The 15,587-nt window shown below is 42.0% G+C and overlaps 2 protein-coding genes across 2 annotated transcripts; one reads left to right on the top strand and one right to left on the bottom strand.

Moving 5' to 3' along the window:
* Window positions 1–3,922: 3,922 nt before the first annotated feature.
* On the top strand, window positions 3,923–7,348 carry LOC104447767 (protein NRT1/ PTR FAMILY 4.5). Its single transcript, XM_010061476.3, has 6 exons — window positions 3,923–4,000; window positions 4,192–4,270; window positions 4,368–4,585; window positions 5,413–5,859; window positions 6,074–6,198; window positions 6,310–7,348. Exons 1-6 carry the CDS (start codon window positions 3,974–3,976, stop codon window positions 7,202–7,204), a joined length of 1,791 nt encoding a protein of 596 aa, XP_010059778.2. The 5' UTR covers window positions 3,923–3,973; the 3' UTR covers window positions 7,205–7,348.
* A 527-nt stretch (window positions 7,349–7,875) lies between these two features.
* LOC104447768 (thylakoidal processing peptidase 1, chloroplastic) lies at window positions 7,876–11,013 on the bottom strand. The gene is made up of 6 exons (XM_010061477.3): window positions 9,926–11,013; window positions 9,347–9,415; window positions 9,139–9,210; window positions 8,914–9,000; window positions 8,749–8,816; window positions 7,876–8,484 (listed from the first exon to the last, which is right to left on the bottom strand). Exons 1-6 carry the CDS (start codon window positions 10,637–10,639, stop codon window positions 8,367–8,369), a joined length of 1,128 nt encoding a protein of 375 aa, XP_010059779.2. The 5' UTR covers window positions 10,640–11,013; the 3' UTR covers window positions 7,876–8,366.
* Between the last annotated feature and the right edge of the window lie 4,574 nt (window positions 11,014–15,587).

The raw sequence follows: 15,587 nt of genomic DNA, 5'->3' as shown, positions 1-15,587 counted from the left end.
ATTATTTTCCTCTATTAATGTTTTTCAGGACCCTCGGTTAGTGAATGTTAGAGCAAGAACGTCATCGTGAGGACTTTTGGGAGCTGAACTTTGGGTGGTTTGAGGGTGCGTTCTTCGGGTGGAATGATGGCCCTGCCACCCCCCTCCCTATAAGATTCGAAGTGTGACAATCTGACCAAAGAAACCAAGTAAGGCCCACACGTATTAAATCCCAAAAACAGAAAAAGAGAGAGGGCTAACCTAGGTTGTGATTCAACCAAAAAAAGATTTAAAAAAACTTGGTTGTGAAGTCAGCAAGATTAGTGGCCGCCATGTAACAGCCAACCAGTGGCGCTGCCGTCAGCCAGTGCGAAGGTGATGAGCTGAGAAGCAACGGAATGGAGGTGGTCGGAGGATTTGGTCTTGAGGAAAGAGAGGAGCTGGAGCTGGGTGGGGCCCGCAGAGCAAGCGGCGATCCGGCTGAGCACGACTTGGATGGAGAAGGGAGAGAAGACGAGGTTGGAGGCCTTGGCCTGGGTCAAGAGGAGCTGCTTAGAGAGGTAGAGGGCGACATCGGTCTGGTTGGCAATGGATTCTCTCAGGTCCATCTTTTTGGCAGCTGGTGTGAATGTGAGAAGAAGCACGCGTAACTGAGAGCTCTGCTTATTCTCAGCTTGCTGGGGGTGATATTGCATTGGTGTTTTATCAAGGAAAGGAGACGCTTCTTTGCGTGGCTTGTTCCTTGATTAAGTTGAGAAAAAAGAAAGATACAGAGAGGAATCAGATCTCCACGCATTGTTTGGGAGAGAGGTGAACAATGAGTGCGAACAACACGTTGCGTGGCACGATCTGGTGCTTCCTGGAATCTGCACTGCAATGTTAAAAGATGGGCAGGGAAAAGAGCGGGAGTTCTAGATTCCTTTTATTCCCCTTCCTTCTGATTTTTACGTGCTCTTTTCATTCTGATATTCGCATATTAAAGTAAACGGACGCATGTAAAATCAGGTAGACTATGCCTTTTTTTCACTTTCTTGCCTGAATTTGGGCATGTTATTGTCATTCTAATGTGATGTTTAACTAAAGCCGCTGCAGTTTATGAAAAAGCTGGGAGGAGAGAGAGAGAGGTGTCAAGGGCACAGCTCACGGTGGCCTCGGCCTGGCATTCATCTTGGGTTGTGCATCTATCAAGTTCAACAATCTAACTAGACGAGAATCAAGTGACCTCTCTCTAAGACTCCAACAACGTTTATCACAGTCACGCCATCTTTTAACCAGTAGAATCGCCAAAACCAAATGAAACCAATCATCCCAAAGGTTGTTTCCTCAAAACTATCACCCCATTCCAAGTACCAGCATAATTGTACGCTTAAAAAAGAAGAAGGCCACTTATGGATGGTTGTTGGTGTTGGAATGATCACAATGTCGCAGGTCCTCCAAAGGAATCTCCTCTTAATTTCGTGAGGAAATCAAAGGGCGTGTTTGTTTGGTGAAGTCGAATTAACATCATGTCTGCAGTCACCTCCTTCTCTTCTATTCCTACCCTTCATAGAGTCAACGCCTTATTCTTTCGAATCCCAACTAACCAATTATGTTTTCGTCAGAGTTATCGCCAGAGATGTTGCTATTGTCATGCATGGCATCATTTTGCATGCGTTGTCCTCTAAGGCACATACAAAATATATTTGCCATATCGCCACAGCAGGATCTGATTCTGCACGGGCGTCCAACCTCGGAAGCAGTTCAAAACTCGAGGGATGACATGATAAGACTTTGAAAAGAAAGGCATCCTGAAAGTCTGACGGCCACCATCTTGGGTCCGCCATGCACGCGTCCTTAAAATGGCAACATCCGGGTGAGCAATGCACACAAATTCGAATAAAACCCGATCACCTGAAGACGAATATATGGCCAACAGATTCTGGGCATCCATTTTTTGTCATGCCTGCTTTGGCTGTTCTAGACTCTGGCTCGTAACCCGAATGAACTTGCACTTGCTACTACATCACAAGGAGAAATGCCAAAACTACGTTTTCGTGGAAGTAAGTCATGTCCTCTTGACACGTCCCTCTTAACCACCTCTGCAAATATTGTTTATTTGCTCCTGGAAGATGACCGTTTTGTCTTCGTTTAAGAGTGTTTTCATGTCCCTTTTAGCTGACTCTTTTGCCTTCAGAAGACAGTATACATCTCTCTCACCAACCACTTCTCAATTTTGTCTCCATTTGTGACAAGATCTCGTCTTCTCCATACGAAGAATAATGGGGTTCTCTCATTATTTGCTTTTGTGCAGGCAAGCGCAGGGTTGACTTGGGACAGAATCTACTTACACATATACCTCGTCCTTAGGTAATAATACATTGCAGAGGCAAATCAAAAGAGAAATGAAATGAAAGGGAAGTAAAACCCTAGAGCTCTTTGAATAATTTAATGAAGGGGCGGCAGGGCAAGAAGACAGAAGACGATAATGAGACTAAGCTCAATGGAACCGCGGTCTTCATCATGAGGAAGGTGAAATCATCTGTCTTTGACTGGATTTAAAATAAAAAATGAAGTTGTTGAAAATCAAATGTGGCAGCAGATGTCATATAAAAGCATGCCTGTTCCTCTGCATTATCTCTTAATAATGGAATTGATGCAGATCCAAGCATTATTAGGCGTTGACTATCTTATGATACGACATGGTTTTGTACAAAATAATATTTCAGTAGGAGTATACATATCTATATATATATATATGAGTTAGGTCGCAGTTGGTCATCGCCGAACAGATCATTATAGGGACCCGTCGCGCACATTTAGTTCCCAGTGCAAAGAACTAGTGTTGTGAATTGTAAAACACAAAGTCAAGTCTTTTGAGATATTTTGAATGAAGAACTATGACAGTTTGTTAACTCTTATACACATAGTAGAGTTTATAATATAGTCTTCTCTTTGTATATAACTACGCCCTTGAGGAATTCTTTCAAGTAGTAATCGAAGTTGGAGTCGATGATGTCGTGCTCCTTGAGGCACAAGAACTGAAAGTCAGGCTTCTCCTCTCGCGCCTGAGTTATTAAAAGAAAAAAATAGGCTACAAATTTTTATCTCACGAGTAGGTTACTAAAGGACAGAAATATATAATTAGGAAGGCAAATAGAGGCTTGGAATGATGTGATCCCACAAACTTAATTCAGATATCATGTGAAATTTTATAGAACCACTACTGACTATTCTAAAAGTTTTAAACTAATAGATTAAGTTATGGTAAAATATTTAATTACTCTAACAATACCGTGAGAAATCACGCAATATAAACTTGGTAAGGTCACAAAGAATGTCCATTTATGAGAGGATCAACTTTAGTTATTATGTGTCCCTCAAATTACAATTCAAAAGGTTTCATGAATTGTCAAATTTACTCCAAATGGGTATGTTCACGTACTTGTGGAAAATAAACTACATCGCTTTGGCTCTTAATATCAAATAGGCACACTTGTTATTAAACTTCAGACCAAGCCGAAATGCTTCACCAATATGTCCCACCGTCCTAACTAAACGATTAATCATTTTGATGGCCCGTACCATTGCTGCTTTTTCTAGGACAGGACAAGATCATACAATAATGTAATAATGTTGTGAGGACCGGCTCAACTAACCAAATCAACCGTTGAATCGCCTTCCGAAAGAATAGTTTACTTCGCTATGGGAATAAGATTGAGTTTGAAACCCATAATAAAATGAAAATGGACACCTCAGTGCTGGTGTCTGGTACAGGGGAAGTGAAAGCGAAAGATTTTGCATTAAGGAACGAAGAGAGAGCCGGTAAGCCTTTTGAAACTCGGAGATGCTTTCCGATCCTATCCTGTTCTAGGTTTTGTCGGCACGTAGAATTGACAATGAGCACATTTCTTATCTATATATAAATAAGCGAAAAGGTTCCCTAGAGAAAGCAACATAACCAAAGCGTCCGCACATCACCTCAGTAACCGCTCCCTTAAGCCCTTCCTCGCTTGAAATGCAAGCCGAAAGCTCTTCGAAAATGGTAAGCTTCCCGTCGAACTTCAGTCACGACAGCTGCTGAAGTATAATTCCCTGTTCCATGGCTTACTCTGGGAAAATCTGAAATTGAGAGAACAATATTTTTCGTATGGACGATTTGCAAACTTAGCATCAAGACTGTCGACCAAACACTGAGGCTTTTCTTCTGATGTGCTTTATGTTCTGTCCTAACAGGAAAAGTATAGGGCTCGTAGGACCCATCCGCAGAAAGAAGCGAGACGGGGAGGCAACCGGGCCGCTCTCTTTGTATACGGTAATTTTCGTGCATGGATCCTAATTCTCAAGCTTGTTTATCTGAATATTTCTGACTGCTGAGTCCGACTGTATATGTACTTGTGTTTCTGATGCAGCGACTGAAGGACTAGAGAACATGGCATTCATATCGAACGCAGTGAGCTTGGTGACCTACTTTTACGGTTACATGAACTTCAGCCTGACCAAATCGGCCACCACCCTTACCAACTTCATGGGGACCTCCTTCCTCCTAGCCCTCTTCGGGGGCTTCATATCCGACACCTACTTGTCCCGTTTCAAGACCTGCGTCCTCTTCGGCTGCATCGAGTTGGTGGTACGTGCTTTTTGTGCATGACTCTGTGCACATACGTAGAATGTTCCTGATGCACATATACGGAGCGGGTTCTCTGATAGGCAGTAAATACACTATATATTAATTAATGCCTGGAAGACCTCGTCATGTTGTGATCGGCCCCGCATCCTAATTGAGTTTTCAATGTCTTATTAAGCACCTGACTTTCTTCTCTGTGGTTGACATTTGTAACAGACATGAATCTAACTTTTCACTTTTGTTATCCCATAGGATCCTATTTGACAGTAGTTTTGGAAGGATTTGGCCCAGCTATCTGTATCAATGAGAACGATATTATACTCGTTCTGATAGACTCAGCCAATCACGACTCAAAAACACACAATATATGGTAGAACTCAGGAAACATATGATCGAGTCATCGACCGATTTGTTTGTCATGATTGATTCTTGTTAGAAGAATCAGCTGTTAGTGTAACTGATAACTTTGGCAAAAATTGTAGTACAGTTAGTTTGCTGAACCAAGTCCACATCCGCTTTATATTCAAGTTAACTGTGCTCTTAGTTTAAGAAAAGTAAGCTTTCGCCCCTCTGACGTTTCTTCAAATTATTGTTAAGAAAAACTATATGGTCTACCTAATACATGCTGACAAGCTAAGAGAAATAGATTGCAGCGTCAAGAATATCTTCTGTTGACTCGAATTCAAGTTTGGGATGAACTGCAACTTAAACCAACTCATACAGAGCGATTCATTCTCATGCAATTCAAAGGCATTTAATAATGAGCCTAGGCGATCAGAAGTACAAAATAAATGAATGATCTTCATCATGGTGATTGCTTTCATAAACAGGGGTATGCCCTCCTAGCAGTACAAGCACACTTCCACCAGCTGAGGCCGATCCCTTGCAAAGGCATTGCCCCAGACCAAATGAACCAATGCCATGCTGCTGACAGCACCCAGGCCGCGATTCTCTTCACGGGCCTGTACCTAATCGCATTCGGGACAAGCGGGGTCAAGGCTGCTCTGCCTTCGCTCGGGGCCGACCAGTTCAACGAGAAGGACCCAAAGGAGGTGACCCAGCTGTCCAGCTACTTCAACTGGCTCCTATTCAGCCTGACCATCGGGGCCATTATCGGCGTCACTTTCGTCGTGTGGATAGGCACCAACCAGGGCTGGGACTGGTCTTTCGGTGTCTGCACCATCGCTGTTCTGTTCGCCATGGTGTTTGTATGCATGGGAAAGTCTCTCTACAGGAACAATGTGCCCAGGGGAAGTCCCTTCGTTCGGATTATGCAGGTATGAGAACAATAATTGGAGAATATATCAGCCAGTCCGATGTCTCTGATAGTAAATTGTCATACGGGTAGATGACACAACATCCACTGAAAGTACCGTTGCATGTTCTCAATGTAAATTTTCGAATATTGGATGGTGGCTATGTGCATAAGCAAGCATGAATCGTCTCTGCAAGTTCAGAGTGGTGATCTTAATGCATTTTTATTGAATTCAGGTACTAGTAGCTGCCATCAAGAAGAGAAGTCTCCCAATCCCAACGATGACAGATGAACTGCACGAGGTGCATGACAGGGAACCGGGGGTGAACGATGAAATTCTTCCCCAGACAGACCAATTCCGGTACATATCAGTTGCATTTACCCAAGAGACCTCATGAACATTTGACCTTTCACATTGCAGCTTGTAGTTGCTAGTAAGCTCACCCTTGGTACCCAACGAATTAATTTGCAGATTCTTGGATCGAGCAGCAGTTGCTCCGAGTCCTGGTAGTGGATCAACTGCTGGACCCTGGAGCCTGTGCACGGTGTCACAAGTCGAAGAAACAAAGATCATGCTCCGCATGCTTCCAATCGTACTCAGCACGGTGTTCATGAACACTTGCCTGGCTCAGCTCCAGACCTTCACGATCCAGCAAAGCACAACCATGAACCCCCACATCTTGGGATTCAAGGTCCCAGGCCCCTCAGTCCCGGTCATCCCCCTGCTCTTCATGTTCATCCTAGTCCCTATGTACGAACGCATCTTTGTCCCCATTGCCAGGAAATTCACCGGTATCCCCACCGGAATCCGACATCTACAGCGAATCGCTGTAGGGCTAGTGCTCTCAGCCATTTCCATGGCGGTGGCTGGAGTGGTGGAGACCCACCGCAAGTCGGTGGCAATCCACCACAACATGGTGGATTCCACAGAGCCCCTGCCCATGAGCATGTTCTGGCTTGGTTTTCAGTACGCAATATTCGGAGCAGCCGATATGTTCACTTTAGTGGGTCTGCTGGAATTCTTCTATGCAGAGAGCTCGGCTGGGATGAAGTCACTGAGCACTGCCGTCTCGTGGTCCTCTCTGGCATTCGGGTATTTCCTAAGCACGGTGGTGGTCCAGGTGGTGAACAAAGTGAGCGGCGGATGGCTCACAAACAACAATCTGAACCGGGACAAGTTGAACTACTTCTACTGGTTATTGGCAGGACTGAGCGTTTTGAATTTCGGGTTCTATTTGGTGTGTGCATCTTGGTACAGATACAAGACGAAGGAAGGAGCAAACGGTTTGAGTCTGACTACTGTTGATTCTAAAGCAAAGGGCTTGACTGGGGGTGATCCTGATTCTAAGGCAAGCATAACAGTGTAGGCTTTAGAGATTTAGCTTAAGTAAGTTAATTAAAATCCCACTGTACCTTTCATGTCATATATTCCATGGCTTCATCACCACCATTATACTACTCTCGAACTGTTTCACTCCGAACACACCTCTCAGATCTGCATTTTTTTTTTTTTTTTTTTTGGTCCTACAGATCTGCATTCATTGGTTTGTTTTTCTCTCTTTTTTGTGGTGGGGTTAAGAATGGATCGCATTCATGAATCTCTCGCTTCAGATAAAGAGTGGAGGCAAGCTCAAAAACTTCTTTCAAGCCGTGGCCACAGAGCTCTTCCTAACTGCTAAAAGAAGAGTACCAATTAAGCTTATTTCATGAAAGAAAATGTGCCCTCGCGTACATGAATTACATTTGGCAAGTCGAACTGAGACATGCGTCCTGTGAAGGTGACACATACGTAAGGAATGACTAAAGTAAAATAACGTGCGAGCCGACAGAGCAGCAGCGAGCTGCTGAAGGAAATAATCTACTGATCCCCTTCAAGCTGTTCAAGAATGCCTGCGGCATTCTGATGAAAATAACCAAGAATTGCGTGCCATAAACTAGGAACGTCACATATATTTGGTTTGCATTCTGAATAAATTTCGTCACTCCTTTCACTAAATCAACACACACACACACACACAGGGATATGCACTTCACAGAATGTGGAAAATTTCTCAGTTTATACACTTCAAACACATATGAACATAATTCACCAAAAATAAAACACATATGAACATAGTGGCCCTTACTGCACAAATCTTAGATTTTCCCCACTCTCTCTTATAAATGTAACAAAATGTCCATTACAGGTAGGAAAAAATGCAACACTGGCTAAGTAAACCAATGAACAAACTATTGGATCAGTCTCTCTTTTTGTTTTTCTTTTTCCCTCTTTTTGGGTTTTTGTTTTTCTCTTTTTTTTGGGATCTTTTTTCTGTTCATTTTACCTCTCACTATTCACATGATGGATGAGACAATCCATCAAAAACAGGCAAAAGCAAGCTGCCTGCGCAAGGTCAAAGGAAGACTCGAATATGTTCATATATGCTCAACAATGAGCCAGAAAGAGTGGAGAATAATTGTCAAAATCACCACCTAAATTAGATAAAGAGTCAAAAGCCAATTGCCCTTTTAAGCGAGCATGAGGCTGTGTCAGGAAACAACATCCTTATTTGCAGACAGAGGATCATATCTAGTGTCCGAGACCCTGGAAGGAGGCCAGTACCGGAACACTGATCTGCCAACAATGTTCTCAATAGGAAGTGGACCCCTGCAAGTATCAAAACTTCACATGTCAGAATCCGGATTAATCAAATTTAGCAGATGATAATCGAATACACAATTATACAACCAAAATGATAATCACTCTGCTCAACTATTAAAACTAAACAGAACAAAGCTCCTAACATTCTGAAAATAACTAATAGAAGGTGCATGCAGAAGTTGCAAATAGTCTCTATTCCCCCTAATGCAGTTTACTTGATTATCACTTTACACAAGAACGAGTATAAATTAGCGAAGACACAAAACTCACCAGTTATGGGAGTCAAAACTGTTATTCCTGTTGTCTCCCATTACAAATACATATCCTTCAGGAATAAGCTGCAATTGATGAGAAGCAGTCAGAAAACTTGATCAAAATGTCAATTGTACAATACTATTGGTAAATGAAGTTGTTAAAACTATAAATTAGCATTACCATTGGTTCCATCTCATAAGAAAGTGGCTCTAAGATGAAATCTTCATCTTGAGCAATGCTGTTCACCAATAGTTTACCATCGTGAACCTACAATAAAAACCACCAGTCATTGAGAGTTAGTACGAAAAGAAAAGCAAGTCTTTACATGCATTAGAGTGGACAGGAGGGTATATTTAAAAAAACCAAGTCAAAATAAAAGACGCAGGACTGAAGATAAAGACTTACTTCAACATAGTCCCCAGCCTTTGCCACAATTCTCTTTATGAATACATCGGCTGAACTGAAGCCAAAATATTCCTGCACGCCACAAACAAATCAAGAAACTAATAAGCAATGTGCAAATTTTGCAGAGGAACCACAACTTGGTTGAACGCAATTTTGCAAATCTCATTAAAATTCGACCAAAAAAAAAGAAAATCTCATAACTAGGAACCTGCAATACTGGTGGTGCCTTGAATATCACTATATCCGAAACCTCTGGCTTTCTGAAAAAGTATGAAACCTGGTGGCAACAGACACCAAACACCAACGAAACAAATCAGGTTAGTATAACTAAACACGTTAGGTCTTGACACAAAACAGATCCACGAATGCAAATCCTATGCAAGTGGACACAAATTGCAAACTTCATGAGATTCGGTCCATGTGGAATGCACAGATCAATATCATAACATGAGGAATTAATATTCAGCTACCACAAGGTTATAAATCTAACTTGAAAGGAAGAAACTAAAGAGCCTATAAAAGAGGTCATAAACTAAATCTCGGATGAGTTCGTCAGTTGCCCTACACAACAACCATCTACAAAATTCCCCCAGTGCTAAAGCCAAAGACCCATTTCCATCCACTGCTGTACAAACCATGCTCGCCATTTCACATTGAATTTATATGCTACATGTTGCTACCCCTCTAATCTGGTCCAGGGCCGCAAAAATTTCAGTCCTCACCACCATGCGATCATATACAAATCAGATACCCGAACAAAAGAGACTAATTGAAAGGAGAGCCTTACCTTCTCCGCCAAAATGCGGTCGCCTACATCCAGAGTTGGTTTCATGGAAGTGGAAGGAATCGACCTTGGCTCGGCCATGAACGACCTGAACATCAAACTCACGGTCAAAGCAGTGAAAGCCGCCTTGGCTTCCTCGGAGTAGTCCCCGAGCAGCCGCGCCAACCACCCGCTCCTTCCGGCCGAGTGCCTGTGAACCTCCTGCATCTTCATGCACTCGCCATCGCCACCCGCGTCCTCCCTCTCCCAACGCGCGGTCCCTCCCTTATCCACATCGTTACACGCCGAGCCCGGCAACGCCTCGTTGCAGGGCAGCCACTTGGACCCCTCAAAGAAGGGGATTATCGCGGACACCTTGATCGGCGAGATCCCGAGGATGCCCATCGAATTGGCCGAGCACGAGTTCGAAGACAGAGATCTCATCAGCGAGACCAACCCGGCCACGATCGGGCTCTTGCACTCGGCCCCGACAACCCCCGCGGCGAGCGTCGAGTACGAGCTGCCGCCGCCGCCGCCGGCCGAACAAGTCGGGAAGCCGAACCGCTGCCTCGCAGGGGGTCTTAACTCGGGGGGATCGGGCTTCTGGCCCGGGCAGAAGACGCGGGACCGGACCCAGCACTCCGGTAGGAGCCGGCAACCATTGAGGCGTACTCCGGCGTTGGTCGCGATGTTCTGGACCATGTAGCCGGAGTAGCCGAACGTAACGCGAATCGCCATAACTGCTAGTCGTAGAAACCAGACGAGGGCTAGATACAGAGTTCTCTCGTTGACTAAACCGAGGTGCAAGAGGAACCCTAGTGAACAAACAACGCCATCTCGAAGATTCGAATCGAGGAGCTGGAGGCGGGGCGGAGGAATCGAGCCCGGTACCCGGGATCAGGGAGCGAAAGAAAGAGGACGAAGGGGAGGGTGGGGGGAATCTACGGTTCCGGGTACCGCGAAAGATAAGGTTTTGCGACGAATCCGATGATGGGTCGGGACGAATCGGGGCGAAGGATCGAAGGCGAGAGAGATTCCGCTTTCTCTCGACAGAGAGAAAGCAGAGAGAAGGAGGGATGGGAGGTTGCGAAAATGGCAGAAAAGTACAGGGGAAATGACGATGACGAGATTAATAGGCGGCGGCTGGGCTTCGGGGTTCCGGAACTGGGTCCGGACTTGGCTCAATTTACAGGCCGAACCCGGCCAGTACGTGTGAGGATTGGGGTGACGGCTGGGGATAGTTCGGTAAATCCGGGAGCGCTGTTGACTTTGACTGGGAGTGTCGAGCTTTTCTGCACCTTCCTGGCTGCTTACCTCGCTGGCCCCGAGAGGCCAGGAAGCTCTCCCCAAAAGACGATAATGCCCCCCCTCCAAACTTTGCTAATCTCTCGGGGGCTGCGGGCGAAATCGGCATTACGCGGCATCTTACCCACCTCAAACCTAGGTTTTTCCTTTTCCGATGAAAACACCGAAGCTTGCGAAAGAAGACTTGAGTTTTATAATATTATCCCGAAAATATATTATTAACGCTCTATCATTCGGTCCTGTCCCCTCGTATATGCCAAACCAGAAAATTGCGCATTCGCGAGGATTTCATCATGGCCGATTTCCGAAATTAAACTTCATCCAATCTTTTATTTTTTCGAAAATCTTGCAACCTGCTAAATTCAAAAGATCAGAAACCCCTAAAGCAATCGCAGCACCGGAAAAAGAAAACCCGAGATAGTTTGGGGTTGCTCCTAAATGGGACGTGATGTACCGGAAGTCCGTTCAATTACGACGACGGGACGAGGAAAAAGAGGTGAAAAAGAGGGTTAAAAAATGGACGAGGCAGGTACAAATCGGAGCAGGGTGGAGGCCAACTCCTAAATAAGATAAAATGGAGGGTCCCGCGTCGAAAAAATCACAAGCTTTGAATAATAATTTGCTTAATTGGCGCGACCGTAAAATCGGCCCTGCTCACCACGCAAGCACATGCGTCATCCGTCGATGCGTCTTCGAATTTCTCGATTTCTTTTCTATCGTCATGAGAAGTTGTTGGAGGCTAAAGCAAAGGCTGTTTCGTCCAATCATCAAAATCCCTGTACTTTGCGTTCGGCGACGGATCGGATGCTATGCCAACACCAGAGCCGCGACGTCACCGAGGAAACATATCTGCGGATGGATGGTGATCTCTCTCCTCTTTGGCAGTTGACTTCCCGACAAAGTTAATCTCCATCGACGGTCCAACACTTGCGACCCGGAAATTAGGAAAATGGTCCTGACTTATTGTTCCGTGGTTAATTCGATCATGAGTTCTTTGAATTTTGACTAATTTAATTTTAAATCTCATGACGATTTATCAATGTAATCATTCTGATCAATCGTAACTAGAAATCGCTAGTCCACCAGCCGTCCTACATTATATAACCGACGCTCACGTGAACATTTTTTTTAATTTCTTAACAATGTTTTTGTGTCTTTCTATTCTTTCCTTTTATTCCAATCAAAATAGGCATTAAATTTGAGGGCTTTTTTGACAAAGCCCATCCAAAATCAAGAAAACTTTGGAGATTGTTGAATTCAATACGTGACCCATGAGCTTATTAGACCGGCGCATCACTAAAACAAGTCACTCACGCAATTTTGAGCGTCGGTTTATGCTTTCATAAACTTCTTGCAACCAAAATCACATGGATTAAGGGAGATGACTAATCTAGGTAGATGATTAAGGATCACGAAAAATCTTATTAATTGAGTAAGACTTGGGGAAAATTATAAAAATCTGTCTTTAATTTGACTTCTCTTATCCCAAAGATTTCAACTTATATATCAAATCGCTATGGAGGATATATTCTTTATCTCTTTCTATTTTACTATTTTTATTATTATTGGTTTTATCCATTCTCTCCCCCATTGCTATGATTCAAGCTCTATCATGCTTGTGGAAAAGAAACAAGCAATGTGAACATGAAAAAAAGTAGTGGCAAAATGGTCAACATCATTCTTTAAAAAATCCCGAGAAAGAGAAAGGAAAGGGGATGAAAAGCGACACCATGTGTGGTTGAAATTGTCTCAACAAGTTCCTTCCTTTTCCCTCGAAATTACACAAAACCCCTCTAAATTTCGAAGGCAGTCCACGTCTGCCAGTCAAATTTCGTTCGCTTGTTGTTTGACAAAAATCAATATCATTCACGCAATGTTCACAGAAAAAGAAAATACGAAGATGCTTCAATATGCACATTTATTTTCACATCAATATTGATAGTGTATTTCTAGATACTCCTATAATGTCTTACATGCTCTAGTAAAGTGCCCCATCAACAGTAAGGAAAAACCACAATTTTTTTTATATAACAAAGAAAGAGACTTAATATTTTGTTTAGATTAATGAAATTAAATAATAATAAAATTCGCCAAGAAAGTAATGATGAGAAGAGGTTTGTTTTTATTTCTAAATAGCATCAAGTTTAAATTCAAAGGAAAGCCACGAAAGAAAGTAGATGAAGGAAGCTGTGCAAACATGGAAAGCAGAAAAGTCAATTTTGTCTGTGTAGTAACACGTGAGTGGATTTAGTCACAAGGGGGAAATAGCCCCACTCTACCATTTTTGGATCAATCATCTTTTGCATCCAAATACTAGATAAAAAAATATACGTTATGAGTATCCAATTTTCGTAAGTTGACTTTTTTTTTTAATGAGGACTTTTTTCCTTCTAACTTAATTATGTTTTCTTTCCTATAATATATTAGTAGTTTAAATAATAATTTCATCAAATTTTAACGCTTTTGACATCTTAATGTTAGTATCGATGTTTAAATATCACGCGTTAATACTTTTGTTTTTTGGTCCTCTATTTTCTTTATTTCTTTCTTGATTCTTGTACCATGTGATATATGAGAGATTTATTTAAGAAAAATATAAATGAAAATAAAAGTTCAAGAATATAATGTGTAACATTTAAAAAAAATTCCAAGTAAATGTGTACCGATCGTAAAAATCTGAATAGACTATTTTATGTATGAAGATAGTAAAAGGTGAAATTTTCTTGGTGCGCATTGTTCTAGCTAAATACTTGCCGGCCAACTATATCATGGAATGGGCTATTTTATGTACCAAGAAAGTAAACTTAGAAGATAATCGCCTGATAAATTTTTTTTCAGCATAATAGATTATAAATACAAAAGGAGATACACGATCAATAAATCTTGATTCAATACTTCAAATTATTCCAGCCCAAGCTATTTTTGCTGCCATGGTGGAGTTGCACAACCAAGTCATTTTACAAACATTAACTAAAAAAATGGCTTCAATAACAAAAAGTAGTTGCTTATTTTAACAATCATTACCCATTAAATTAAACATTTTTCCTGATTGGCTAAGAAAGCAGGTCGACACATCAGACAAAAGCATCGTGAAAGTAACTGACTATCTATATTTCCAATACACAAAAATCTCCTTTTTATCTTTCCTAGCGACATATGCTATGATATAAAGTCTTAAACTCACACCTTCCTCCAGACCCTACATGCTGCTGAATTCGTCCATGTGCACTAGCAGGAGCTTAGTTGCTTTTGAATTTTGGAATCGTGAGATGACCTTCCCCCTTTGTCCTTATATGAATTTCTAGAAGCTATGGTCTTCCCTCCTCCATGTACAGCAGCAATTGCTTGCCGTCTCTGCTTGTCCAGGCGCTTTACCGACTCAGCATCATTCACATTCTTTTCACTTTCATCCTGCATCGGGTGGAAAAGGAACTCTCTCACTACTGAAGCTAACAAGAAGGAGCCACAAACGACGAGTGATGACTATGAAAAAACTTCTTAAAAAAACATAACTCGATTTTCGTTTTCGATAAACTAGAGATGACTCGCGACAAACACATGAAAAAGCAACAAACACAACAATTAGCAAACACAACACTAGTCCATTATCTCCTCAAAAAAAATAAAAAAATAAAATAGTTGACAGTGACCCAATTACTCAAGCTAAAATCGCATGTATTTAATTTGTGTTCGGCAACATATTGGATGCCATGCGAACAATGTTAATTTCAACAAAGTTAATTTCGATTGACGGTCCAACACATGCAACTTGGAAATCAAGGGAACTGTCTCGAAAAGTCATGAACCTATCATACAATGGTTAATTTGATCGTGAGTTGTCAATTTTGGCCAGTTCAATTCTAAATTTGTTAACGATTTATCAATAGAATCCTTCAATTAATTGGAAATGGAAATCGTTGAAGTGACCACTTACCGTTCTATGTAATACAACAGAATTGATGTTAACGATTTTTTTCAATTTCTTAACAATTTTTTTTACAATTTTCTATTATTTTCTTTTTCTTCTTTTCGCAATGCCAAGTAAGACAATGAATAACCACTTCAGCAGTTTCTAACCAAAATCAATAAGAAGGGACTATATAAGCAAATTGACAAAAGGTTTAAGACTAAATTAGCCAAATTAAGAGGTTTATGATTGAATTAGCTATTGTACAAGAGATTTAAGGGCTTTTTGGACAAATATGCCCCCCAAAATCAGGAAAACTTGGGAGGTTGTCGAGTTCATTACGTGATCCATGAGTTTATTAAACCGGTGCATCATTAAAACAAGCCACTAATGTAACTTTGAGCGTTGATTTGTGCTTTCATAACTCTCTAGCAACCAAAATCTCATGGTTTAAGGGAGATGACTAATCTAGTT

Source organism: Eucalyptus grandis, chromosome 6 (assembly GCF_016545825.1).
Source record: "Eucalyptus grandis isolate ANBG69807.140 chromosome 6, ASM1654582v1, whole genome shotgun sequence".
NCBI classification, from domain to species: domain Eukaryota; kingdom Viridiplantae; phylum Streptophyta; class Magnoliopsida; order Myrtales; family Myrtaceae; genus Eucalyptus; species Eucalyptus grandis.
Note: the sequence above shows the minus strand (reverse complement) of the source record. Positions and strands in the feature narration are given on the sequence as shown.